The 27,188-nt window shown below is 53.1% G+C and overlaps 1 protein-coding gene across 7 annotated transcripts in view; it reads right to left on the reverse strand.

Moving 5' to 3' along the window:
• Positions 1 to 9,371: 9,371 nt before the first annotated feature.
• Positions 9,372 to 27,188, reverse strand: part of TRIM26 (tripartite motif containing 26) — a 76,438-nt gene continuing 58,621 nt past the window's right edge. For 3 of the 7 annotated variants that reach the window (XM_045578332.1, XM_045578331.1, XM_036428955.2), the window contains exons 2-8: positions 17,226 to 17,716; positions 17,036 to 17,131; positions 15,834 to 16,064; positions 12,337 to 12,359; positions 11,843 to 11,958; positions 11,674 to 11,706; positions 9,372 to 11,249 (exon numbers count right to left, since the gene is read on the reverse strand). In XM_045578332.1, coding sequence (XP_045434288.1) covers positions 10,567 to 11,249; positions 11,674 to 11,706; positions 11,843 to 11,958; positions 12,337 to 12,359; positions 15,834 to 16,064; positions 17,036 to 17,131; positions 17,226 to 17,663 — 1,620 coding nt within the window. In that variant the 5' untranslated portion in view covers positions 17,664 to 17,716 and the 3' untranslated portion in view covers positions 9,372 to 10,566. Of the gene's footprint in view, positions 11,250 to 11,673; positions 11,707 to 11,842; positions 11,959 to 12,336; positions 12,360 to 15,833; positions 16,065 to 17,035; positions 17,132 to 17,225; positions 17,717 to 18,562; positions 18,958 to 27,188 lie in introns of those variants that run through there. The other 4 variants (XM_036428956.2, XM_036428957.2, XM_036428958.2 and 1 more) reach the window with 4 other exon arrangements.

Here is a 27,188-nt window from a genome sequence, read left to right on the forward strand (position 1 = left end):
AATACATCATAATTAAAATGCCAAAAATAAAAAACAAAGAGGGAATCTTAAAGACAGCAAGAGAAAAGCAAACTGTTACCTACAAAGGAGCTGCCATATGATTTCCCACCAGAAACTCTACAGGCCAGAAGGGAATGGCATAAAGTACTTAAGCTAAGGGAAAGCAGAATCTGAGACCAAGATTACTATATCCAGCAAGGCTATCATTCAAAATAAGTGGTGAAATAAAAAGCTTCCCAGACAAAAAAAAAAGGCTAAAGGAGTTCATCACCACCAAGGCAGCATTACAAGAAATGCTAAAGAGACTGTGGTAATGAGAACAATATAGAAATGTAGGCATACAGAATTAAAATAGCAATTTAAGTACCTATCAATAATAACCTTAAATGTAAATGGATTAACTACTCTAATCAAAAGACCTAGGGAAGCTGAATGGATATAAAAACATGACCCAAATATATGTTGTCTACAAGAGACCAAACTCAGCACAAGAGACTCACATAAGAGGAGAGTGAAGGGATGGAAAAATATTTCCATGCAAATGGAAAAGAAAATAAAAACCACAATAACACTGGAGTAGCAATATTAATGTCTGACAAAATAAACTTCAAAAATGAAGGCCATCACAAGAGACAACAAAGATAACTACAAAATACTAAAGGGTTCAGCCGAAACTGGTTTGGCTCAGTGGATAGAGTGGTGGCCTGCGGACTGTAAGGTCCCTGGTTCGATTCCGGTCAAGGGCATGTACCTTGGTTGCCGGCACATCCCCAGTAGGAGGTGTGCAAGAGGCAGCTGATCGATGTTTCTCTCTAATTGATGTTTCTAACACTCTGTTCCTCTCTCTTCCTCTCTGTAAAAAATCAATAATATATATATATTTTTTAAAAACGAAAAGTGGAGGAGTAACCGCTGACACCACAGAAATACAAGGACTGTAAGGAAATACTATGGCCAAAAATCTGGACAATGTGGATGAAATGGACAAATTCCTAGAAAAATACAATCTCCCAAAACTGAATCAGGAAGAATCTTAAAACCAGAATAAGCCAATAACAACTGATGAAACAGAAGCAGTAATAAAAAATAAAAATAAAACTACCATCAAACAAAAGTCCAGGCCTGAATGGCTTCACAGAGGAGTTTTACTAAACATTCAAAGAAGTAACCACCTATCCTCCTCAAACAATTCCAAAAAAAAAAAAAAAAAAACCAAGAGGAATGAATACTACTAAGCTCTTTTTATAAGGCCTGATCCCAAACCCAGAGAAAGACAATACAAAAAAAGAGAATTACAGGCCAATATCCCTGATGAACATAGATGCTAAAATCCTCAAGATAATATTAGCAAATCTAATCCAGCAATATATTAAAAATATCTTACACTGTGACCAAGTGGGATTTATTCCAGGGGGCAAGAATGGTACAATATTCACAAATCAATAAACATGATGCATCACATACTTCAGTTGTCTCTGATGCAGCTTATACGAAATAATTGTTGTTCTGTTAACTGAATACCACTCTGTAATTGCAAGTAAAGTTGCAGCTGTTTTGTTGACATTCTGAATGCTTCTAAGTAAATATACTTTTTTTATTAGAAAAAAAAATAAACATGATACATCACATAAAGAAATTCGGAAACAAAAATCACAGAATCATATCAATAGTTGCAGAAAAAGCACTCTATAAAATCCAACACCCATTTTTGATAAAAACTCTCAGCACAATGGGAATAGAGGGAGAATATCTCAACATGGTAAAGGCCATATATGACAAACCTACAGCCACGTCATACTCAATGGGCAAAAACTAAAACGATTTCCCCTAAGAACAGGAACAAGACATGGATATTCACTTTCACCACTCTTATTCAATACAGTACTAGAAGTCCTAGATACAGCAATCAGACAAGAAGAAATAAGGGGCCTCTGGAACAACTTCAAGCATACCAACATATAGGGGTGCCAGAAGAACAGAGAGAGCAAGATAGTGAAACCTATTTGAAGAAATAATGACAGAAAACTTCCCCCACCTGGTGAAAGAAATAGACTTACAAGTCCAGGAAGTGCACAGAATCTCAAACAAAAGGAATCCAAAGAGAACTACGTCAAGAAACATCATAATTAAAATGCCAAGTGCAAAAGACAAAGAGAGATCTTGAAAGCAGCAAGAGAAAAACAGTTAGTTACCTATAAGGGAGCACCCATACGACTGTCAGCTGATTTCTCAACAGAAACTATGCAGACCAGAAGGGAGTGGCAATAAATATTCAAAGTGATGAACAGCAAGAACCTACAACCAAGAGTACTCTACCCAGCAAAGCTATCATTTAGAATTGAAGGTCAGATAAAGAGCTTCATAGATAAGAAAAAGCTAAAGGAGAGGAGAAACCAAGATGGCGGCATAGGGTAGACACCCGAATGCAGCCTACCACAACAAATTTGAATTTAGAACTGAAAAACAGGGGAGGCATTGCCCTGAAGCGCCAGACGGCTGGCTGAGAGGAGGCTCTGCCATCTGGGAAGGAGAGAGAAGGCATGCTGAACCTCAGGAACTGTGAAAGTACGGAGAACTGTGTGTGCGAAAAGGCGCTGGCTTAATCCCGGTCCGGAGAGGAAGGGCCGGACCGAGATTGCTGCTGGCTAACTCCCTGCACACAGAGAGGGCGGGCCGGGCTGAGTTCGCTACTGGCTTACTCCTGGCGCCGAGAGGGCGAACAGCTAAAGCGGCTGGCTTTCTTGTCCGGGAGGAAAACAGAATTAGCCTATTGCTCTGATAAACGGCCCCAGACAGGGAGAGGCCAGACTGTCAGGCAGTGGGCAGAGATCTCTTGGAGGTGTGTGAAGCCAGAGTCCATTACTGCGGGACTTGGGGAGGAGCCGAAGGGAAAACAAAGTTTGTCTGCACCAACCCGAGACTCCGCCCTACCTGTGGCTGAGCACAGAAGCTCTCCCAGAGGCTGGCTTTCTCTGAGGAGGGACTTGCAGGAATCCAAAGCTTGTCTGTGCCTTTACCAAAGAGGTGCGTGCGCGCCTGCAACCAATCTTCCAAAACTCTCCACCAACAGGACTTTTCTAAGGCGAGACTGACAGGGAACCAAAGATTGTCTGCGCCACCCCAGACCCCGCCCTATTCAAGCAGAGTACGGAAACCCTCCTAGCTGAGACACTGCTGATCCTCACAGCCAATTGGCTTGGAGATCAACGCTTCCCAGTGATACCAACAATAAGCAAGGCTTAACAACAAGACTGCACACACAGCCCACAAAGGGCTACACCAAGACTGTCCACTGCAGGTAACTGGGAAGGCTGTGCTACTGGGCTCTACCAGAACACATAGCACACAAAGCTATTCCATCAAATCAGGGAAACAACTAAAATGCAGACAACAAAAAGGACACAAAGGAAGGAGATGGAGGAAAAGAAAAGATTGGACATTGAGTTCAAAACTACAGTTATAAGGTTATTCAACAATATCCTAAAAAAGGCCAATAAAATAAATGAGACCTATGAGGATATGAAAAGGGAGCAACTAGAAATAATAAGGGATCAACAAGAAATGAAGAAAACATTGTCTGAAATAAAAAATATTATACAAAGTCCTAAAAACAGACTGGAAGATCGCAAGAATCAAGACAAAGATTTAGAACACAAAGAGCCAGAGGACACTCCTCTGCAGAAGGGAGAAGATAAGAGAATCCAGAAAGTTGAAGATAGTGTAAGAAACCTCTGGGACAATTTCAAGCGAACCAACATCAGAATTAGGGGGATTCCAGAAGAGAGAGAGCAAGATACCAAAAGAGTACTAGAAGAAATAGTGACAGAAAACTTCCCCCACCTGGGGAAAGAAATAGACTTACAAGTCCAGGAAGCCCACAGAACCCCAAACAAAAGGAATCCAAGGAGGACCACACCAAGACATATCATAATTAAAATTCCAAGAGCAAAAGACAAAGAGAGAATATTAAAAGAAGCAAGAGAAAAGCAGGTAGTGACCTATAAAGGAGCACCCATAAGATTGTCAGCTGATTTCTCAACAGAAACCATGAAGGCCAGACGGGAATGGCAAGAAATATTCAAGGTGATGAATAACAAGAACCTACAGCCAAAAATAATCTACCCAGCAAAGCTATCACTCAGAATCAAAGGACAGATAAAGAGCTTCACAAATAAAAAAAAGTTAAAAGAGTTCATCACCACCAAACCAGAATTATATGAATTGCTGAAGGAGGTTATTTAGGAAGAGGAAGAAGATAAAGATAAAAATTATGATCAACAAATACGTAGCTATCAACAAGTGAATCTAAAAACCAAGGGAATTTAAAAATCTGATGAACAATATTAACGGGTGAATATAATAGAATCAGAGGTATGGAAGGGGAGTGGACTGACGATTCTCAGGGAAAAGGGGAGTGGGGGTGCGGGAAGAGACTGAACAAAAACTGTGCACCTATGGATGAGGACAATGGGGGATGGGGAAAGGACAGAGGGTGGGGTGGGAACCTGGTGAAGGGGAGCAATTGAGGGGGGGAAGAGGATCACATTTGTAATAATCTGAACAATAAAGATTTATTAAAAAAAAAAAAAAAAAAAAGCTAAAGGAGTTTATCACCACCAAACCAGGATTATATGAAAAGCTGAAGGGTATTCTTTAAGAAGAGGAAGAAGTAAAAGGTAAAGATAAAAATTATGAAAAAAGTGACAAAAAAGTGAATCTAAAAATCAAATGAATAAAAAATCTGATGAACAGAATAAACTGATAGCTATAATAGAATCAGGGACATAGGAAGAGAGTGGACTGACAATTCTCATGGGGAAGGGGGTGTGAGGGGTGCGGGAAGAGACTGGACAAAAATCTTAAACCTATGAATGAGCACAGTGGTGGGAGGTAAGGGCATGGGGTGGGGTGGGGAACCAGGAAGAGAGCTATGGGGGGGAGGGGGGGGAAGGAACACCTGTAATAATCTGAACAATAAAGATTTATTTAAAAATTTTTAAAATGCCAAAAAAATTAAAAGAAAAAAAGAAATAGCATCAACCCAGGACTCCCAGAGAGGGAATAGAGAGCTGCAAAGCTGCAGATGCATGTGCGGTTGAAGGCAATGCATCCAAGGGACCAAGAGTGCAGGGCACCTGAGGACACACATCTCCAGATTGCACAGCTGGTGGCAATGTGTGGGAGGCAAGCAAAGAAGGGACAAGACATCTGACTCCAGGAAGACAAAGTTTGTACAGGTGTGGTTTAGAAGAGCCTACTGAGCTCGTCTGTGATGAAGGGTGGGGTGTCTGTGGTGACAGGAACCGAGCTCCATCTACCCTCCCAAGTGGAATCAGAGGGTGAAGTCCAAACTCATGTCACCTGGAAACATGAAGGTCAGCACCAACATAGTCTGCTGCAAGGATGAACTGCCTGTGGGAGAGCAATGGGACGTGGCTGTCTTTTGCAATAGTATTGCAAATATGAGTTACCATATATGTAGCTGTAATTCATAAAAAACAACTTTGAAAACATGAATATAAAAAAATTCAAAGTTTCAGCCGAAACCGGTTTGGCTCAGTGGTAGAGCGTCGGTTTGCGGATTGAAAGGTCCCAGGTTCGATTCCGGTCAAGGGCATGTATTAATACATTGGTTGCAGGCACATCCCCAGTTGGGGGTGTGCAAGAGGCAGCTGGTCAATGTTTCTCTCTCATTGACGTTTCTAGCTCTCTATCCCTCTCTCCTCCTCTCTGTAAAAAATCAATAATAGATAGATAGATAGATAGATAGATAGATAGATATATTTTTTATAATTCAAAGTTTCAAAAGTTCTTGTTGAATAACTCTTACAGGCAAATTTCTATGCTAAGATGGTACATTAGTACAGGAAACACTTATTATTTTGCAAGGGTCTTTTACGCTGAAACTTATTTATCTTTTCCAGTTTATTTTGGAAGTATGATGCTCATAAAACTCATTAAAGCAACAATAACCTGAAAGCATTAGTATATTGTTCAAATGGAATTCCTCATTTAATAACTATTAGTTTTTAGTTATACAATGATCACCTTAAAAAGTTTCAGAAATCGCTGAAACTGGTTTGGCTCAGTGGTAGAGCGTCAGTCTGCGGACTGAAAGGTCCCGGGTTCGATTCTGGTCAAGGGCATGTACGTTGGTTGCAGGCACATCCCCAGTAGGGGGCGTGCAAGAGGCAGCTGGTCGATGTTTCTCTCTCATCGATGTTTCTAGCTCTCTAGCTCTCTCCTTTCCTCTGTAAAAAAATCAATATGTTAAAAAAAAAAAAAGTTTCAGAAATCTTATAAAAAAACTAGAGGCCCAGTGCAGCTCAGCCTGCACCCTCTCCAATCTGGGACCCCCTTGAGGGATTGGGCCTAAACGGGCAGTCAGACATCCCTCTCACAATCCAAGATTGCTGGCTCCCAACTGCTCACCTGCCTGCCTTCCTGATTACTTCTGCCTGCCAGCCTAGTCACCCCCTAACCACTCCCATGCCAGCCTGATTGATGTCTAACTGCTCCCCTGCCAGCCTGTTTGTCCCCAACTTCCCTCCTCAGCCGGCTTGGTCACCAACTGCCTTCCCCTACAGGGTTGATCACCTTCAACTGTCCTCCCTTGCAGGTCTGGTCCCTCTCAACTGCCCTCCCTTGCAGACCTGTTCCCTCCCAACTGCCTCCCCTGCTGGCCATCTTGTGTCCACAGAGGGGCAGGTTCTTTGACCACATGGGGTCAGCCATATTTTGTGTTGGAATGATGGTCAATCTGCTTATTACTCTTTTATTAGATAGGATAGAGGCCTGGTGCATGGGTGGGGGCCAGCTGGTTTGCCCTGAAGGGTGTCCTGGATCAGAGTAGGGGTTTCCTTGGGGCGTGGGGCAGCCTGAGGGGCCTGTGGTGGTTTGCAGACCAGCCAGGCCCCCTAGCGACCCAAGCGGAGACCCTGCTTTCTGAGATTTATTTACTTTCTACAATTGAAACTTCGTAGCCTGGAGCGGAGCCAAGCCCCCTGCTTGTTCAGTGGTGGCAGCCATTTCTGTTTGGATTTACCTTCTATAATTGAAACTTTTTAAAAAATATATTTTATTGATTTTTTACAGAGGGGAAGAGAGAGGGATAAAGGGATAAAAACATTGATGAGAGAGAATCATCGACCAGCTGCCTCTTGCATACCCCCTACTGGGGATGTGCCCGCAACCAAGGTACATGCCCTTGACTGGAACCGAACCTGGGACCCTTCAGTCCACAGACCGACGCTCTATCCACTGAGCCAAACCGGTTTCGGCTATAATTGAAACTTTGTACCCTTGTGTGGAGGCCTAAGCCAGCAAGGGCAGGCGGAAAGCTTGGCTTCCTTCGTTGCCAGGAAAATGCCTCCCTCCTGCTGTGGCTGTAGCCATCTTGGTTGGGTTTATTTGCATACTCTCTCTGATTGGCTGATGGGCATGGCTTGTGGGTGTGGCTTTGTGGAGCTGAGTGATGGCAAATTTGCATATTACTCTTTTATTAGGTAGGATTCTTTCCAAGAAATAATAAAAGGCATTTTGAGAATGATGACATTACTAGAGACCCAAGTGCACAAAATTCGTGCAGGTGGGGGAGGTCCCTCAGCCCAGCCTGCACCCTCTCCAATCTGGGCCCCCTTGAGGGATGTCCGATTGCCTGTATAGCCTAAACAGGCAGACATCCCTCTCACAATCCAAGACTGCTGGCTCCCAACTGCTGCCTGCCTGCCTTCCTGATTGTCCCTAACCACTCCCCTGCCAGCCTGATTGATGCCTGCTTCCCTGCCAACCTGTTTGCCCCTAACTGCCCTCCCCTTCAGGCCTGGTGCCTCCCAATTGCCCTCCCCTGCTGGCCTGATCACCCTCAACGGCTCTCCCTTGCAGGCCTGCTCCCTCCCAATTGCCCTCCCCTGATGGACATCTTATGGTGGCCATCTTGTGTCCACATGGGGACAGGATCTTTGGCCACATAGGGGCATCCGTATTGTGTGTTGGATTGACAATTTGCATATTACTCTTTTATTAGATAGGATAGAGGCCAGGTGCATGGTGGGAGCCAGCTCATTTGCCCTGAAGGGTGTCCAGGTCAGGGTGGGCATTCCGTTGGGGCATGGGACAGCCTGGGCAAGGGGCCTGTGGTGGCTTGAAGGCCGGTCTCCAAGCGGAGACCCTGGTGTCTGAGATTTATTTACTTTCTATAATTGGACCTTTGTAGCCTAGAGCAGAGCCACGCCTCCTGCTCACTCCATGGCAGTAGCCATTTCTGTTGAGATTTATCTATCTCCTATAATTGAAACTTTGTAGTCTTGAGTGGAGGCCTGGGCCTGCCAGGGTGTGTAGGAAGTGTAGCTTCCTCCATTGCTAGGGAGCCTCCTGCTCGCTCTGTAGCTGCAGCCATCTTGGTTGGGGTTAATTTGCATACTTGCTCCTGATTGGTAGGTGTGGCTTATGGTGTAGTGGAGTGATGGCTAATTTACATATTGCTCTTCCGTTAGATAAGGTTCCATAAACAAAAGGTTAGATTAATAGAGCACTTTAGAGAGTAATCCTCATTTATCAACAAAATAAATTTAAATGTTCAAGAATATGCTACTAATTTGCCTACCAGGATTCAAATGTGAATTAATGGGCCTTTTATTTTATTTTAAATATATTTTATTGATTTTTTTTTTTTTCAAAGAGGAAGGGAAAGGGAGAGTTAGAAACATCAATGAGAGAGAAACATCAGCTGCCTCTTGCACACCCCCTACTGGGAATGTGCCCGCACATGCCCTTGACTGGAATGGAACCTGGAATCCCTCAGTCTGCAGGCCGACGCTCTATCCACTGAGCCAAACCGGCCAGCGCAAATTAATGGGCTTTTTAATTGATATACATGTCTCATTTCTAACAAATGACACATTTTGCATATATGTATTTAGAAGAGAAATAAACAAAAAGATAAAGCATGAATGAGTCAACAACAGTCCTGGCGTGTGCTGTCTGAGCAGCGAGTCTCAGGCACACACTTGTGGCCCTTCGCTCTGACATGGCAACGAGGAAAACTCAGAACAAAGAAATGGCCAGTCAGTTGAGGTCAGACTGCAACTAGAATCCTTCAGGGCACTGCTTAGTCTCCAAGGAAGGATCTGGGGGTGCTGGGGGAGCAACACACTTCCCAGGGAGCCCTGTCCTGTGCACATGCTGGACCCGTGTTGGCTGGCCTGGGTCCCTTGGGGGCTATCCAGCTGTGACAATGCGTGTGCAGGGCAGACAGCAAAGCCTGAGTTCTGAAGGCCCAGGTGGGAGCTGAGCCACTGCTGCCAAAGGCACCTTTGTGGTCAGAGAAGGCCCGGTGACATCCGAGTTGTAAGGAAACTCACTGGAACCCAGCTGTCCAAGGTTTTACTGAGCACCTGCTCTGTGCAGCACCGCACTAGGTGCCATGGAGAATAAAGAGAAATACAAGATACGGTGCCCGCCCTCCAAGAGCTTACAGAACTAGACACAAGTCAGACGTGCGTGATGGAGGCAGCATGTGGCCTGGCGAAGAGGGCACTGTGGTCCAGCGGTGGGAAGCAGCCGCTCAGGGCAGGCCAGGCAGAGTGCTCGCCATGGAAGGGCAGCTTCGAGGAGATCTGGCTGGAGCAGGGAGCTTGTGGGCACTATGGGGCCTGGACAGAGGCTGGGACCAGGGCTGGGCTTGTGGGCAGATTTGCTTTAATTCCTCTCGTGACATAAAGGCATGTGGGCCTGTGGACACCCTCTGCCTGCTCTCCCCAGCCTGAGCCCGGAGGATGGGGGCGGGCAGAGCCGAGCGCCCCACTGGAGCAGCTGGTCCAGCCCTGCGGGGGGAGGCTCTGCTCAGGGGGATGTTCACCCTGTGCTTCCAGATGGACCACGAAGAGCAAGGCATCCTGGGTGTTTACAAACTCTCCAAACCAGGACCAACCCAGAGCTCACTTACTGTTCACTGGTCTCAACTGTCATCCCAAAGCCAAGGAAGTAGACCATCCCCAAGACCCCGTGGCGGAAGGAGCCCCACCTCCACTGTCTGGACCGCACGGCACAGCCCTGGGCTCCGAAGGTGACCTCTGCCCTCCACACGGATCTCCGCGCAGCGACTCCAGTGCCAGGGAGGCCTCGCTGCCTTTCCCTCCGTCCGTTTGCAGCCTTTTCCTAGATGTTTCCCTCCGCGTCGGGGCCGCTCTGTAAGTGCCAGGGAAGGCAGCAGGGTGGACGGGGTGAGGGAAGCTGTGGGGTCTGGGGACAGCAGTGACCAGGGTAGGACAGTCCACTCGTCTTTCCCAAGGACACGTGGCACGGAACGCTATGCTGGGCAAGAAAGTGCTGCCTGGCCTCTTACTCCGCAGACGTGGCAGGGCTGGGTCAAAGGCCCGGGAGGGCGGGAGGAGCCGGGTTGGCAGTTGGCACAGGGCCCAGGAGGCGGGAGAAGAGGCGCCCTGCAGAGTGGTGGAGCAGCAGTGGCTGTGGTCCCTCCTCTCCCGCCATCAGGTGCTGGGCCAGGCATCTCCTCCTATGTCAGTCCTGGCATTCCAGAGACCGTGGGGGCGGCAGGCAGCGGGCTCAGGGTCTCAGCAGGAGGCGTGTTCCGGGCCACTTGAGCCACAGGAAGGGGACCAGGCGCCGGGTGAAGGTGGCTGTGAAGGTGTGCAGCAGCTCCTGCGACTCGGCATTGGTGAAGGTCACGGTGCCCCCCTCGTAGTCCAGGGCGATGCCCACTCTGCGGGGCCGCGCTGCTGGGAAGAGCTCGGCCTCAGGATCCGTGTTGGCCCAGATGCCAGCGGAGGAGAGGCGCAGCGCCCACACCCCGTCCTCCGGCCGCAGGGGGAGGTCTCCCTTCCTCTTCACAGAGTCTCTGGCCACGCCCACCATGCAGCTTTCCAGAACTTCCTCCTCTTCCTCCTCTTCCTCCTCTTCGTCCCCCAGCGATTCCTCATCCTCATCTGTTTCCCAGTTGTCGTATCCATAGCCAGCCTCCTCTTCCTCCTCCTCTTCCCCCTCCTCCCCCTCTTCCTCCTCGTCCCCGTCCTCTTCATCCTCGGACCAGCCCTCCCGCTCCACCTCCACTTCCCAGTACACCCTGCCCCAGGTGAAGCCCTTGCTGCCCAGCACGGCCGGCTCGCAGTCGAACCGCTGGGGGTGCAGGTAAGCACAGCGGTACAGGCCGCTGTTGTAGGCCACACATTTGCAGTCCTCCGACAGTAGCAGGCACCCGCTGGCGGACTGCGGGTCCAAGGTGACACTCACTGCAGGATGGAGAGGTGAAGGGTCACCCGTGGGCCCACAGGGCCACCCGCCTCCACGGTGTCCATGGCAGGGCTGCCACACTGCACCACCCCAGGGGCCAGTCACACCGTGTCCCAACGCAGGGCACGCCCTGGCCGAGGCTGCCCCCCCAGTGGGCTCCGAATACGGAAGCATGTGACCAGGCCAATGAGAGGAAACTGAGTCAGGGAAGGGATGGAGGCAGGCCCCATGAGGCTGGGAAACGCAGCCACGGCCACGGGGCAGAGAAGGCCAGACCGTGTGGTGGCACCTCCCCTGCAGGGGAGGGCAGACAGTGGCCAGAGATGAAGTGGCTGAGCTCTGCCCTGGGAGATTCTCCTGTGGCCCGAGGGGACGCCCGCAGGGACAGCCACATCTCCGGGGGACCCCCTGCTGGACACTCACCGGTCTTATATTCCAGGTCTCTCAGCAGCTTCCCTGCGGAGAAGAGGACAGCGATGGCAGGGGCCCAGCACCGCTCACTGCTCCTCCATGCAGCCTCAGGCCCCGAGAGCGGCCCTCCCCGTCCAGCCCCGCGCCCCCCCGCTCGGGCCCGGGCGCTCCCCAGCCTCACCCTGGAATTCTCGCAGGCCTCGCTGCAGAGACACGAGTTTATCTGAGAATTCTCCTGTCCTTTTCTTCACCACCCGAGCAATGGGTTTCCCGAGCCAGAACTTCTTCCGCGGGTACCTGAGGAGAGGAGACACAACCTCAGCTGCTCTCACATTCCTCTCAGCCCTCAGAACAGGCCTGAGGGGGGAACCGGATCCCCCTGCCCCCCCCCCCCCCACACACACACACAGAGGAACAGGCCAGAGACAGAGCTGCCAGTGTCAGCAGACTCAACCCCAGAGCCCTTCAGCTCCCCCCTCAGGCCGAGGGGGGCGCCAGAGAGCTTGCTCTGTGGACAGCGAGACGGGTTCAGGTGGTTGTTGCTTCCCAGGAGGAATCACGAGTGTGGGCACCTTTGGTACTGTTTCACTCCCCGTTCATTCAAATGGCTCAAGGTCAAGGAAAAGGGGAAGGGAGTTCGGCAGGGCGAGGCACGCTCGGCGAAGAAGCTGTTACCTGCTCAGGAAGTCCCTGGTGTCCTGGAAGGAAGAAAGCACAGGCTCAGCGGAGGGGCCTCACTCACCTGCTACGCAGTTCTGGTGGAGTGTTGGGTAAAGGAAACAAAGCAAGGGGCGCCGGCAGGGTGCAGCAGGGGGGCTTCCCTGCCTGGCAGCCGCAGACGAGGGGAGGTGCTGGCAGTGAAGGAGGGAGGTGGGACGGGATGGGACAGGCTGAGCAGGGACAGCAGGGAGCTCAAACTTCGTTCCGCGGACGGACCGTGGCACACACGCTGGGTTTCAGGAAGGGGAGCCTTCACGTGGCTGTGGCTCCAGGACCCATTCTCCCTTCTTCCTGTTAGTGACGGGACCCACAGAAACTCCATTTCCCACAGCCCCGGTGACCAGGTCTGGTCTGAGACTAAGCTCCAGCCATGAGACCTCTGATCTTTAGGGGGCGAGCCCCACTTTACACAGCTGAGGACAAGGCCCTCCCGAGGTGAGTGGAACCAGAGGAAGTCACCAGCGCTGATGAGCTCACAGCCCCATCAGTCCAGGCCCCCCCACGGAACGGCTCCTGAGAGACAAACGAGCGTGCTCAGGCCGGGCCTGGCACCGGAGTGTGGCACGGCAGCTGGCCAGAGCCCCGCCCCGCGGCGTCCTGAGCTCCGCGAGGGAGGCCGCCTGGGGGCTGCTGCTGTGGACGGGGAGACGCAATGGGTCGGAGCCATCGCGGCAGGGGACACGGGCCATGGTTGGAGGAGGGAGACCAGGCTGCCGTGGGTGACAGAGGGTGGAAGGCGAGGGGTTCTCATGAGGAGCTGGTTATTCCCTTGAGTCTAGAGCCTCCGCAGCTGTCTACATTTCACTCACAAACCCTCAGCGCCTCCTACATGCCAGCCCTGCAATAGCAGCCGGGCACAGCCGGGAAGAGCTGCCACCTCTCCCGTTAGAGCGGACCTGCAGGCAGGGAGAGCCAGCGGTCGCCACCACAAAGCTGTACATGCTGGGATCACGGAGGCGGGCCAGGGAGCGCGGCAGGAGGAAGAGCCGAGCGGAGGGCCTGGGAGGGCAGAGGTTCGGGGACCGAAAGCACGGCCGATTGTGGCTGCTGCTGACAGTTCAGAACGCCTCGGGAGGCAGCGGGTCTGCTGCAGGGAAGGACAGGAAAGAGGTCAGCAGCTGCCAGAGCCCACTCCTTCCTCAGAGCAGGAAGTCCAAGCAGCTGGAGGGCTGGGTGGCAGGTCTGAGGCAGTGAGTGCCGAGGCTGCAAAGGGATGTGGTGCAAAAGGGCCAACAGATGGGCAGTGGGAGCTGCTTACGGGGTAAAGGTGCTGAGTGGCTGGAGAGGGTGGGACAGGACAGCAGTGCAGGAACCCTCCTCCCCAAGGACAAGGAGGGGACCTGAGGGTGCAGGCCACCTGCAGCCACGTCCCAGCCTCGCACAGCAGGTGGTGAGGCAGGCAGCGCCAGGGGAAAGGATGAGAGCATAGCAAAGGCCTCTTCCCAAGCAAGGAAGGCAACCACAGGGGCACCTGGAGGTCTGCCCAGGGCTGGACGGAGAGCACGTCCATGCCCTCCGGCCACTCCTCTCCCTTCCCCCTTTAGCACCGTGAGGTCCCCAGCCCAGAGAGCCTCCTCTCCTTTCCTGTCCCCTGGTCAGAAGCCTGTGTGCACCGTTAGCCTGCTGCTTCCTGTCACCAGTGGCCCTAGCAGACCTGGGCACCAGCTCCCGGTCTGCAGCACCTCGGGCTTCCTGCCCACTGGCATCAGGTAACCCTGGGAAGTATGACAACCAAAGGGTTGGCTGACCAGAAAAATCTAAACAAACACAGACAACACCCAGCAGTCTATTTTCTGCACCGGCTTGGGGCTGTCACCCACCTCTCTCCCCACCCCAGCACGACAAGGCTTCCATCTGAGGCTCTTGGGAGCCCGGAAGGCTGGGCCTCCGCTGCCCACACAGCTCCTGTGGGTGAAGTAGCACCCCAGGGCACACGCAGCTGCAGGTGGTCCCGCCAGCACCAACGCCCTCTGCTCCATGCACAGCGCTCGGGCCAGTGGGGACTGTGGGAAGGAAGGAGACTCGTCCTTGAAGGTAAAGGAAAAGATTCAGGGAGGGGAGAGGCAGCAAATGGCCCAGCCAGACTCTGAGAGCAAGCTGAGGCAACAGAACAATGTCCGTAGGGAAGGGAGGAGCTAGACACACACAGGAGAGAAAAGCATGAGAGCAGAGGCGGGGCTGAGGCGCCGGCGGCTCTCTGGCCCTCAGCGGCCACGTGCGGGCTGCACTGAAGGACCAAAGCCCTACCAGTCCGAGTCCTGCATTCACGAGGACGGAGGGCGAAGCCTCTGCCACCCAGGTCCCAGGTCCGCGCTGGCCCAGATGCCAAGAATGTGCCCTGCGCTCTCCACCAGCTACCGGCTTGCCTGCCGCTGGCCTGGAGCAGCATCTCCTAGGCCGACACACATCTCCCAGCAACCCGCCCACGCAGGGGGAGGGACCGCCACCTCGGCCGCCCTGGCCCACAAGAGCAGAGGGGGGCGGGCCCCCACGGCGCTGAGCCCTGCCTCAGGGCCGACTCCTCTGGGAGGCTCGGAGCTTGGACTTGTGGGGCCATTTCAGCTTGGGACACATGTCTGCCCTCCGGTCCAGGCCTCCTCCTTTCTCAGCAACTCACCTGTGTCCATCTCTGCCCAGAGAAAAACTCGCCTACACTGACCCTCCGGCCCTCTCTGACACTCCCCCCCAGCTTTCTCAGCTTCGGCTCCAGAGCCACAAAGAGCTTCCATGGACAAGTCTCTGCCAGGGTGTGAGACTTGTCAGAAGACAGGCTCATGATGCTGGTGATGAGGATGGAAGATACCAATGAAAATACTGGTAACCTTCCGCTTCATCTCAATATTTTTAAACTTTGTAGGAAATTTAATCTTTGAAGTGACACCATGCCAGCCATCGCATGCTGGAGGCTAATTCCAGCAGTTCATAATTATGCAAGAAGTTCATCAAAAGACTGATGAACCATGGGGCTTCAGCAGGGCTGAAGATCTGCATGCTATCACCTGCTGCCAGACAGCTAAGGGCAGTTCCCCCAACCTGATAATCCTTTACTGTTTCCCAAACCTTACCTTTGGTATGTACATCTTTGCTACAGGGAAAATGTGTTAATAAAAAGCCAGGGGGTCCAGAGATTCCAAGAGCTTAGTCACCAGAACTAAGTTTCCATCTGGCCCTCCAAAATGACTTCCAAATTCATATTTCTTGTCTAGTCTCTCTCATTCGTTTATGCACAGCCCCTTCTCCAGATTCCTTGAACCCTGGCAGATGCTGAGAAAGACCGGGCAATCACACTTTATGCTCAAGCAACCACTGGAATGAGTGGGCAAAGCAGGGTTATCAGCCCATGTTTCAGAGAAGAAAGCCAAGATCCCCATGGTCCTGCAGGCCATAGCAGGACAGGGCCTGCTGCCCTGTGCCCGGCCCTGGTGCCTGGCCCTGCCCCGGAAGGTTCTCACCTGCATGAGCTCTGTGGCCGGCTGCTGGGCCTTGCCCTCCAGCTCGGAGATGACCAGCGCCAGCCGGGCCAGCTCCCCGCTGCCCCTGGCCTGGCACTTCTCCCTGCCCTCGGCGAGCTCCTGCTCCAGCCTGGCCAGCTGGTCCAGCAGGTGCTGCTCCCGCTCCCGAAGGAACTGGTGGCCCTGCGCAAACGCGGCCACGACGTGCTGCCTCTGCTCCCGGAGCTTCTGCTGCGGGAGGAAGGACAAGGGTGACGATCCGCCTGGCGGAGGAAAAGCCCCACAGGACCTCGTGTGCGCGGCGCCAGCGGCTCCTCTCCCGCCACGGATCCCAAGCTCAGGATGGGGGCCTTTCGCGCATCCCTGGGCCAACCTCCCTCCTCAAAGAAGTCAGTCAGTCACAGATCAGGCACAGAGCAGGACCTGAGGACTGGAACTCTGCCTGCTTAGCCTGTTCCGGTTCCAGAACAGTATGTTCCAGGGCCTCCTGAACACTCATCTCTGCCGCCACCTCTTCCAGGAACTCGCTGACTGCTCTCCTCCAAGCCGACCAACCCTCGCTCCAGCGGGGCCCTCAGCGAGTCTGCACAAGGTCCGTGCTAGGGACCATGACCTTGCTGCCTCCGAATCTCACTGCAAGTCCAGGCAGGAATCTGGTCAGTGTCCTTGCGCCCGCTGACAGAGGGTGGGCTGCGTCCACACACAGCAGGGCCTGGAGGTGCTCCTTGAAGTTTTGCTGTCTCCTGCCTCACGCTCTCCATCTCCCAGGGCCCAGTGGCAGGTCTGGCCCCAACACCCCTGCAATGCCCACTTCCCACAGAAAACTGGAGCCCGCCCGTTTTCCTCCTGCCACCACGTCTACCCAAGCGCACAGGTGCTGCCTGTCGCGGCAGCGATGGCAGCCCACTGGCACCCTCAGCCCGCCCTCCTTCTAGTCCCGGGCCAGGGCCCTCCTTCCAGCCCGCCGGCCCCACGGCCGCAGCAACCTCGTCTCCTCCGAAAGGGAGAGCCAGAGTGGCTAGAGGTGGCCCCACACATGAGGTGAGTCACAGAGGAGGAGGGACCTTAGCTGACATCCAGGCAACCCCCTCAGGGCAGGAAGCAGGCTAAGGCCGGAGCTGCTGGGCAGGCCGGCCTGCTCCAGGACCCGGAGCGCCAGCTGCCAAGCCATGGCCTCAGGCTTCCCTCACGGCCTCACTTACCAACGCAGCCAGGATATCAGCTTCTCCCTTCGCCTGGCAGCCCTGAATTTTGTCTCTGTCTCTCCTTAGAATACTCAGGTGGTTCAGGATTTTTTCCTGCAGAAAGACAAGCAGTGGGACAGGTGTTCCGGGCCGGGCCCCGGGCGGCAGGAGCCCGCGGTGGCGGCGGGCAGTGCATGCGGGGGCTCACCCTGCGGGGCTGGGCGGCCTTCTCCAGCAGCACGGCCCCGTGCGGCCGGTGCTCCCGGGACTCCCGGCACAGCACGCACAGGAGCTGCCCGTCGTCCTCGCAGTAATAGTGCAGTTTCTCCCCGTGCCGCTCGCACAGCCTCGCGTCCCGCTGCTCCCGCGACGCGTCCCCCCGCTGCCTGCCCCTGTCCACCCTCAGCCGCTCGATGTTCTCCACCAGGCTGGCCAGCTGCCACACGGGGCGCATGTTCTCCTTCTTAAAGGGCTTCTTGCAGAGCGGGCAGACGGGGCGGCCCCCCGGGGCGGGGCGGATGTCGGCGGTGCAGCTGCGGCAGAAGACGTGGCCACAGTCGATGGTCACCGGGTCCCGCAGGTAATCCAGGCAGATGGAGCAAGTCACTTCCTCCTCCAGGCTGCGCAGCGGCGCGGCCGTGGCCATGCTGTCCTTGGTCCTGGCTCAGAGGGCCTCTGCTCACCGGTGGGCTTCTGCTCCTTGGAGACCAGACATGGAGTCAAGGGCAGACCCAGCAGAGGGCGGAGCTGGCAGCCCACATAGGGCCACCCCAGCAAGCAGCAGACTTACCAGCTCCCACAGGCGCACCAAACCGCAGCGAGAGCAGCTTACTGACCTCTAACCCACCCCTCACTTTCCTCACTTTACAGATGAGGACACTGAGGCCGGAGGGCGCAGCCTGGAGGGGGGGGGGGTGGGGAAAGCAGTCCTGCCTCCAGGCCCTGCCATCCGTCATTGATGCAACTATGACAGAACGGGGACTACGGGCTCTGCTGGGAAACTCGTGACAAATACACAAACCTGCACCGTCCACTAGGCAGTGCTCTCAGCTGGGCAGTCCCAGGCGCACAGCCACTCTGGGGCCCCAGGCAGCTACTCCTTCAGGTTTCACAGACTGAGCACTGGGGCTCCTTACAAGACCCAGAAGCACCAGCAGGGTGGGCTCTGGCACTTCCTGCGCAGACGTGTCCCTGGCCTGGGCTTTGGGTCTGGCTCTGGTGCCCAGACAGTGAGACTCGACTGGGGCCTGCAGAGCACCCCTTGACCATTGGACTCGCTCCCAGCTGTGCCTCCTCAGAGCTGGCCCGGCCGCTCTGCGAGGAAAAGGAGGACTGTCCCGGCTGGGCCCACGGAAGCCAAAGGCAGGGATGCCAGCCGTGCCCGCACTGTGCGCAGAGGGCCCGGACCCCGCTGCGCACAGCTGCGCACGGAGGACTTCAGTCCGTTTACCTGTGCCGCCCTGACCCACTTCCTGACCCTGTGGACAACAGAGAACTCTTCTAGAACTCAGCCTGGGAGCCCCATTGAAGTGGAGGTGAACTTACCTTCCAGGTTTCCTGAGTGGGCTGAGTGAAAGCATTATGCTGCGAGTGCTGACCCTGAGACCACGCACTCACAGAAGTCTAGGAGAGAATGCACACCCTGGCTCCAAGCCCGGAGTGTTCCGAGCTCGAGGCAGAGCGAGACGGAAAGCGCAGCGAGGGAGGAACTGGCTCTGCGGTGAATCCTGGCCGCACCGAGCAGTCCAGCACGGAGAGGGCAACAGAGGGCAGAGGGGCACACGGGCCACTCGAGGCCGGAGCGAGCTCACGCGTGCCGGCTGGCAGTGCCATAGGACTGTGTCCGCTGAAAGGCCATCGCAACAGAGCCCAGCGGCCTCGTGCCCTTTCATGCAGGGACAGGAATGAGCGAGGAATGAGCCCCGGCTCTAAGGCCCGAAGGACAACAAAGCGTGGATGTGATGTCCACTTCATGAGGACCTGAAGTGAGACGTCAGCGCTCCGGGTGGCCAGCAAGGCCACTGCACGCTCCGCTCGGAGGGGGAGGGACGCAACAGGGGGAAAAGAGGTGCGCACGAAGCTCAAAGGAAGGGGCGGGTGGAGTAATGTAACCAGCAAACAAGGTAACAGAAGTTTAGGACAGGAAGCTAGCACAGTCACAGGCCAGCGGGCCAGCTCCCTGCCTGCCTGCCTGCCTGCCTGCGGGGCCGAGCTGCGGAGAAGAGGGTCCCAGGCTGGGAGTTCCTTGCCGGCACCAGTGGAAGTCCCCGAGGTTAAAGGTGGAGGCCATTTCCTTTGCTTGTTGGCACTGGCCTTCCCTCTGCTGCAGCTCCCGGGAGGAGAGAGGACTGAAGATCAGCCACAGCGCCCACCAGCCTGCAAGCCAGCCAGGCCCCGCCCTCGCGGGCACAGCCTCCTACCGCCGGGCACATGGCTCTGAGCAGCTTTAAACCCAGGCACCGTACGTATTCAAAAAGTAAAGCGGTCCCGGGGTCACAGAGAAGAGTGGCGAGTAAGTGAGGAGGGGTGGCCGATTGGAAAACATCCTCAGGATGGGACAGGATCTTTCCTGGGTGTCACAGCAGGAAAGTGTGCCCCCAGGAAAGTGCTGGGGACAGCGCAGTCCCAGGAGCCCAAGTACCTGCCTTTGGGCTAGTGCTTCCCATGCACCCTGACGGAGGAGCCCGCGGTCACCTCGACCTGCCCCCGCAGGGGCCCTGTGGCGCCTGTGACTGGCACGTTACCTTGCAAGCAGTCCTGCCACAGACCCAAATGAACTGAACCAGGCCTTAGACCTAACTTCCAGTTGACAGATCTGAGGGAGAGAGCAATGAGCTAAAACACATCGTGAGGAAACAATCAGCTGAGTCCAAAAGATAGGACATGCCGCACAAAAACTGGCCTGCCCTTCTTTTTACTTACTAGAGGCCCAGTGCACAAAATTCGCGCACTGGTAAGGTCCCTAGCAGGCGGGGGGGAGGGGGGGCGCGCGCGACATCCGCAGAGGGCAAGGCCTCCCTTCCTTCCCCTGGCCAGCTCGGCCCCCTGGTCGAACTCCTGGACGAACTCCCAGTCAAGGGGACAATTTGCATACTACGCTTTTATTATATAGAATCCATTTTTAAAGATTTTTTTTTTAGAGAGAGAGCGAGAGAAAGAGACATTGATATGAGAGTGTAACATCGATCAGCTGCCTCCTACACGCCCCCTACTGGGGATCAAGCCCTCAACCCAGGCCTGTGTCCTGACCAGAAATGGAACCATGACCTCCTGGTTCATGGGTTGATGCTCAACAAGTGAGCCACACAAGCCAGGCATCTCCTGCTTTGTTTTGTTGTTGTTTTAAAGAGGCATAAAAATCGTTTTGGGAAAACTGAGGAAATTTGACAAAGGACTAAGTGTTGAATCACATTATGAAGTTACTGTTAATTTTTAAAATGGTATTGACTGAGGCTGGGAGAATGTCCATACTTTAGGCAGTGTGGGCTGCAGTGCTCAAGGCTGCATAACCATGACTTACTTTTAAACGCTCCACAACAGCAAGTTAGGAAACCTGAGGAGAAGGCCAGCTTTCCACCCAGCTCTGTGGGACCAAAGACGTTCAAAACCACGAGTGGAGAGGCCACGGCACTCATCACCAGGAAGAGCCAAGGCCACACGCCAGAGCACTGCGTGGGTCAGAGGAGCTGAAGACAAACTGCCCGTCCAGGGCATGTCAGAGCGTGACACCCGACGAGAGACAAACGGCTATGCTCACGCCACCGCGGGCTGCACGCCCAGCCCGGGACAGCGAGCACCGCAGGAAGGCCGCTCTGTGCACCTGGACCGGGTTCCGGCCAGGAGTCAGTGTGGGTGGCCATCCCGTTCAGCCATGGGCTCCGCAGCGCCAGGCCAGGAATGCCACACCTCTGGGCAGACACCTGCTCTCCCACCCCCCATTCCCGAGGCCCCTTGCTTCCTAGCAGCTGTCAGCCTCTGCCCTAGCAGGTGCTAAACTCTCCCTCAACTTCCTGTGGCTTCTGCCACCCTGCACCTTCCTGCCTGCCGCCTGCTTCCTCGGGCTCCTCGGGCTCCGACTGCCAGGGAGGAACCAGGAAGACGCTGAACCCAGATGTGGACTTCAAGGCCTGGAGGGCAAGGGGAGGGGCCTGCGTTTGCATCCAGCCTCCAGCCTGCTTCTCGAGCTCATGGTTGAGGCTCCAAACAAGATCCCCTTCTTCCCTGCAATTCCAAAGTACTTTCCCGAGAGCTCCACGCCCTGTAGGAACCCCACTTAAGGGTGGCATCATTCATCCAATAGGTCACTAGGCATGTTCTGCATGCCTATCAAATATGGCAAAGTCCTGACCTCCCAGAGCTTAAATCTGGGACACAATTGAGCAAACTTTTCTTTAGAAGCTGAAACCAGAGCCACTTGTGGGGGTTATGCAACGCTCAAGGCCCTCCACATTACTGAAGCCTGTCTCCCTTGCTGAGTGCCGTTAGTCCCTCAAACACACTCCCAGAGCCACCTGTTTCACACCTCTCCTGGCGTCAGGTGCCCCAGAGACAGGCCAATCTCTGGCCACGCCCTGCGAGGCCCCAGGTCCTCGGCCAGTCTTGTCTCCAGGCTCATTTCCTGCCCCTTCCCACCTCAGACTCCACGCCTGGCCAAGGCAGACCCCCCTCTCAGCCTCACGATGCACCACACTCCTTCCTGCCCGGCCCTCCGAGCCTTTGCCAGCATTATCCCCTCTGCACAGAGCCCACTCCTTTTCCAGCTGGAAGCCTCGGCTGGAAGCCGCCTCCTCCAGCAAATCCCTCTCAGCGGGTAAAGCCCGGACACAGCCACGCTGCACCAGGTACTTCTCTGCAATCGCGGGCTGACCAATTTAATAGCAGCTTTGCCAAACCTCAGCGGTGGTCTGCCTCACCCCAGAACCCACACACACTGCAGAGGCCCCGGCGGAGGCGGCGGAGGAGCCGGCAGAGCGCCCGGAGCCTAGAAAGGCTTCCTGAGCCCCTGCGAGGTCTCAGCCTGTGTCCTCCTCTCCAGCAAGGTGACCTCTTCACCCTCCCGCAGCCAGCACGAGCCCGCACCACGTCAGGGAGCCTGAGGTGGGCGGGAAACCAGGAGAGCAGGCATGGCAGCCGCGGTGTCCCTGCTCATCCTGGTTTGACAGCTCTGATGCAGAACTCCCTTCTCCGCTGGGAGCTTCAGAGGAATGGAGTCACACTGCATTTTGGGAGGGAGACTACCAGCATCATGCCTGAGTCCAGGCACTTCCATTGCTTTCTGCCTGTAGAATTTTACTTCCAATGGAGTCTATTTTGATGGCCTCCTGGTTGTCTCCAGTTTGGGACAGTTACAAACTGCTCATTTCTGCACACACGTCCTAGTACACATAGACCAGGAGAGGCAGCCGCAACTGTTTGCACCAGCACACGTTCCCACCAGCAGGCAAGCGCACCCACCCTGCTATTGTCAGCTTTTCACTTTCTGTCAGTCTAGTGCAGGGGTGTCGAACTCAATCAGAGAAGGGGCCAAAATCTAAAATCCAGCCTAAATCGCGGGCCGAATGGTTTACTGAACAGTCATAAACTGACAATGTTAACCAGAAATGTGAATTTAAAATGAGTGGAACAATCTTTTCCTTAACAGTGCTGTTAACCAACTCACATGCTATCAAGCAAAACAGTAATATTGGTATCAAGCAAAACAGTAATATTGGAATGTACCTAAAATGCTCATTGTTTTGTTTTCTGGCTAGATGTCTGATACCGTTTTCCCCGGATCAATGAGTCAATGTTCGGTTTTATTTCTTGGGCTGTAGCAACCCGCAAAACAGCATGGAGGTTGTCATCGGTAATGCGTGATCTGTGCTTGTTTTTGTTCAGATTCATTATTGAAAACATCTGTTCACAAAGATAGGTGCTCCCGAACATGGATAGAATACGGGCAGCATGAAGTCGGAGCTCTGGCATTGAGTCAGGGGGCAGTAGAGGGTAGAAGTCCTCAATTTCAACATCCTGAAACCTTGATTTCAGGCCACTGTCAGACTGGAGCTCGATTATCTCCATCTGAAGGTGATGCGGCACATTGTTGACATCAACTGTAAAAGGATTGGCAAAGATGTCAAAGCCTGAGTGCTGTGTTCTAAAGTCAGAGAAGTGCCGCTCAAATTCACTTAGTAAACGGCTAACTTTGGTAGCCAGCCGACTGCAAGGAAAAGTACCAGAAATAGTGGTTGAGATACTCAAACAAACGGGAAAGTGGGCAAGATTGTCCTGTTCCAGTTGGGACTTCCATAGTTGAAGTTTACGCTGGAATGCTGTGATCATGTCAGACATCTTCGTGATGACTTGTTTGCGTCCCTGCAGCTTCAGATTCAGTTGGGCGAGATGCTCGCATATGTCACACATCATAGCAAAATCACATAGCCAGGCGGGATCCGACAGTTCAGGCAAGGGCTTTCCTTTACTTTCCATGAAAAGAGCAATTTGTTCTCTGAGCTCAAAAAATCTTTTGAGGACTGCGCTCTTGCTCAGCCATCTTACTTCTGTGTGGTATGGCACGTCTCCATGCTCTGCACCCACCTCCTGTAAAAACTGCTGGAACTGGCGATGATTCAGGCCACGTGCCCGTATAAAGTTAATAGTTTTAATGACTGTGGTCATTATGTCATTCATGTCCAGAACTTTTCCACACATAGCCTCTTGGTGGATAATGCAATGATAAATAATCAAGGGTGTGTGGCAGTGACTTTTTTGCATTCTTTCCTTCATTAGTCCAACCAAGCCTTTCTTTTCTCCGCACATTGAAGGTGCGCCATCGGTAGTTAGCCCCACCAACTTTTCCCAGGGTAATTTAAAATTATTTATAGATTTCTCCACAGCCTCAAATATATCTCTACCAGTCGTCGTCCCATGCATGGCAGCTACATCCAAAAGTTCCTCAGTGACAGAGAGGTCGGTCTTCGTAGCACGTATAAAGATGGACAGCTGCGCTGTATCAGTGTTGTCTGTGCTTTCATCGATAGCAAGTGAAAAAGCGAGATAACTGCATGCCTGTTCGGCCAGCTGTGATGATAGATTTCCTGAGAGTTCTTGAACTCTATCTGCAATGGTGTTTCTTGACAAACTGACATTTTGAAAACTCTGTATCTGGTCTGGGCATACTTGCTCACAGACTTTTAGCATGCATTGCTTCAAAAAGGCACCCTCTGAAAAACACCTTGAAGTACGGGCAATTTCTTCAGCCACTATAAAGCTTGCTTTCACTGCAGCATCATTTTTCGCTGTAGCCTTTGCAAACATTTGCTGCTGTGATTGTAGTTTGCCTTTTAGTTCTTTAACAATTTTATGCTTTTCTTCCAAAGTATATTTGCCATACTTAACATTATGTTTGGTGTCAAAATGACGACGTATATTGAACTCTTTCATCACCGACACTGTCTCATAACAATATACACACTGGTTTGCCCTCTCTAAGAACAAACATGTATTCATTTTCCCATTTGTCATTAAATTGTCTGCCTTCACCATCAACTTTTCTTTTCCTGGACATTTTGGGATCAATATTGGCAGTAAAAGATGTAGTTTATTGGAAATCTGCGTTAGAAGGAAAAAGTTGAAAACTGCACAGGGATAGCTTGATTTGGCAGATGGAGTGGAGGAAAAAAAAGTCAGTCAATAAATGCCTGGCTGGGTACAGATAGCAGATTCTGTTGCGATTTTTATGCCTGCACTTTATGCCAGGAACTGGCAGCTTCTGCTGTGTATTTTTTATGCCCGCACACTCACTCTCTCCTCTGCTCTGCCACCCGCACAACCACATCGGATGCCAGACTATAGGTCACGCCTCCTGAATCTCGCATGACTTGTTATCTATGAGCATGCGTAATAGATAGCAAGTACGGCAGCTGGCGAGGCGGCCAGCGAGATCACAAGCCTCCTATGTCACCGCGCGTCATTGTGATGGAACGCAGCGGACTGCAGTGATGACAGCGCAGTGCGGGCCACATTGCAAGGCCTGGCGGGCCAGATTTGGCCCGCGGGCCTTGTGTTTGACATGTGTGATCTAGACAGAGGTCTTGTAGCAGGGCTCCGGCCCACCTGCCCCCAGCCCCCGCGCCTGCCCCCAGCCCCGCGCCTGCCCCCAGCCCTGGGCAGAGGAGCACAGGCAGTCTTCTCCCCCCAGCTGTCCTCTGCCAATGCCGGAAGTGCGAGTCAGGGTTAGGACTAAGGCGGGGATTCTTACCTAGCCCAGCTGCTCTACTGTGCAGCCTGGGGCTAGATCTCCGGACCTTTCTGGTCACAGGATCACCACAAACAGGTAGGCGTAGGAGGGCGTACCCAGGCCTTTCAGGGTTATGAGATAATAGAAAAATATGCTCTAGTCTTGTTGTGGCCAGCAAGACTACTGTTAGCCATAAAATAATTCTGTTGCAAGGCTCAACCCCCAGACAGGCATGTCCTGTTTCCAGTAGTCGCAAGGCAGAACAAACAGACCAAACCAGGTCAGAGGCTGCTTAAGCTGAAAATAAACCCCCACCCCAGGTGTTGTATAAACTTTATTTTTTTTAAATATATTTTATTGATTTTTCTTACAGAGAGGAAGGGAGAGAGATAGAGAGCTAGAAACGTCGATGAGAGAAACATCGACCAGCTGCCTCTTGCACACCCCCTACTGGGGATGTGCCTGCAACCAACGTACATGCCCTTGACCGGAATCGAACCTGGGACCTTTCAGTCCGCAGACCGATGCTCTACTGCTGAGCCAAACTGATTTTGGCTAAACTTTAAATGTTACTGTACTAGTGGAATTTTTCTATAACTTGTAACTGACCTTTCTTTGTCAAAACTTTAGCCAATCATAATCTGCCAGGCATCCCTAAGATGGGGATAAAAGTAGCATGCTTAGAGTGGGTCGGGGCTCTCGTTGCTGGCTGCTCTGTCAGTTGAGACGTGAGCCCGGACTCGAGTACGTACGTAATAAAGGCTTCCTAAATTCCAATTTGGCTGACTGGTGGTCGTCATTCGAGGGTTGCCCACAACAGTCTCTGCTCCCGTTCCTGACGCAGGGCTCCTGAAACCCTGGTCACTCCTGGTGACGGGAGCCTCTACTGAGGCAACTCCGGGAAGGGCCTGCTCGCCCAGAAGACCGAGACATGAACACAAGCCTGGGACTCAGCCCCATCTCCCCTAGCCAAGAGGGGAGAGGGCTGCGAAGGGAGTTATACTGGTCACGCCTATGAGGAAGCTCCACAAATCCCAATGGCGCCGGATTCGGGGAGCCTCCAGATGGGTGGACACACCCCAACTCCACAGGGACAGACGCTCCTGTAGTCTGAACCCTCCCAGACCTTGCCTTATATATCCCGTCATGCGGCTGTTCATGTGAGTGTTGGACTGAGTTTTTCTATTACAACAGGACAAACCGGAATAAAGGTTTGGCAAGCAGCTGGCATGTCTTTTGTGCAGCATCCAGCTGCGGCTATTATTAGGGCAACCAGAGCGCCATCAACAGGCCGAACCTCTGGGTCAGGTACGCAGCTCCATTGTGCTGTCTGACAATGTGGCTATCAGACAAGAAAGCAGCAGTTTATCAAAGAGTTTTTTCAAGATCAAAAAAGGAGTAGTGAGCTCAACATTCATGGGTTAATGAGATTGAGTGGCACTAACCATCCATTCCCTGGAGGAAGGATCTAAGCCATCTGCTGGGAGTTTCCATTTTTCATCAAATTTGATATCCAAATCATTATTTAGTGTCACTAAAGTCAATGTGACCAATGGCATGTCATAATTTGACTGTCAACATATTTCCATGCAGTGGTTTGGTGAGATGTGGCATACCTCCTATGAAGTGCTGCAGGGAGCCTAACACACGTCATCTTATTCCTCTCCTGCTTCCACACTCCCGCTGAGGTCAGAGTGCACAGCAGGGCACACAGGCCTTGTGACCTGGCCCTACTACAAGTCCAACTTGCAACCGGCTCACCACATACAGTGACCAGGACCATCGCCAGGAACTTAACTTTCTCCAGGCTCCACTGCCCACCCCTGGCCCTGCGCGTGCTGCTCTCAGTCCTGGCTCCTGTGAAGGCCTGAATCAGACTCGCCCACACCTGGTAAGTTCAGAAGAACAACTCTGCCATGCCAAAGAATCCCAAACACTGCTGGTAGTGTGCAC

Source organism: Pipistrellus kuhlii, unplaced genomic scaffold (genome assembly GCF_014108245.1).
Source record: "Pipistrellus kuhlii isolate mPipKuh1 unplaced genomic scaffold, mPipKuh1.p scaffold_m20_p_96, whole genome shotgun sequence".
In the NCBI taxonomy this organism is placed as follows: domain Eukaryota; kingdom Metazoa; phylum Chordata; class Mammalia; order Chiroptera; family Vespertilionidae; genus Pipistrellus; species Pipistrellus kuhlii.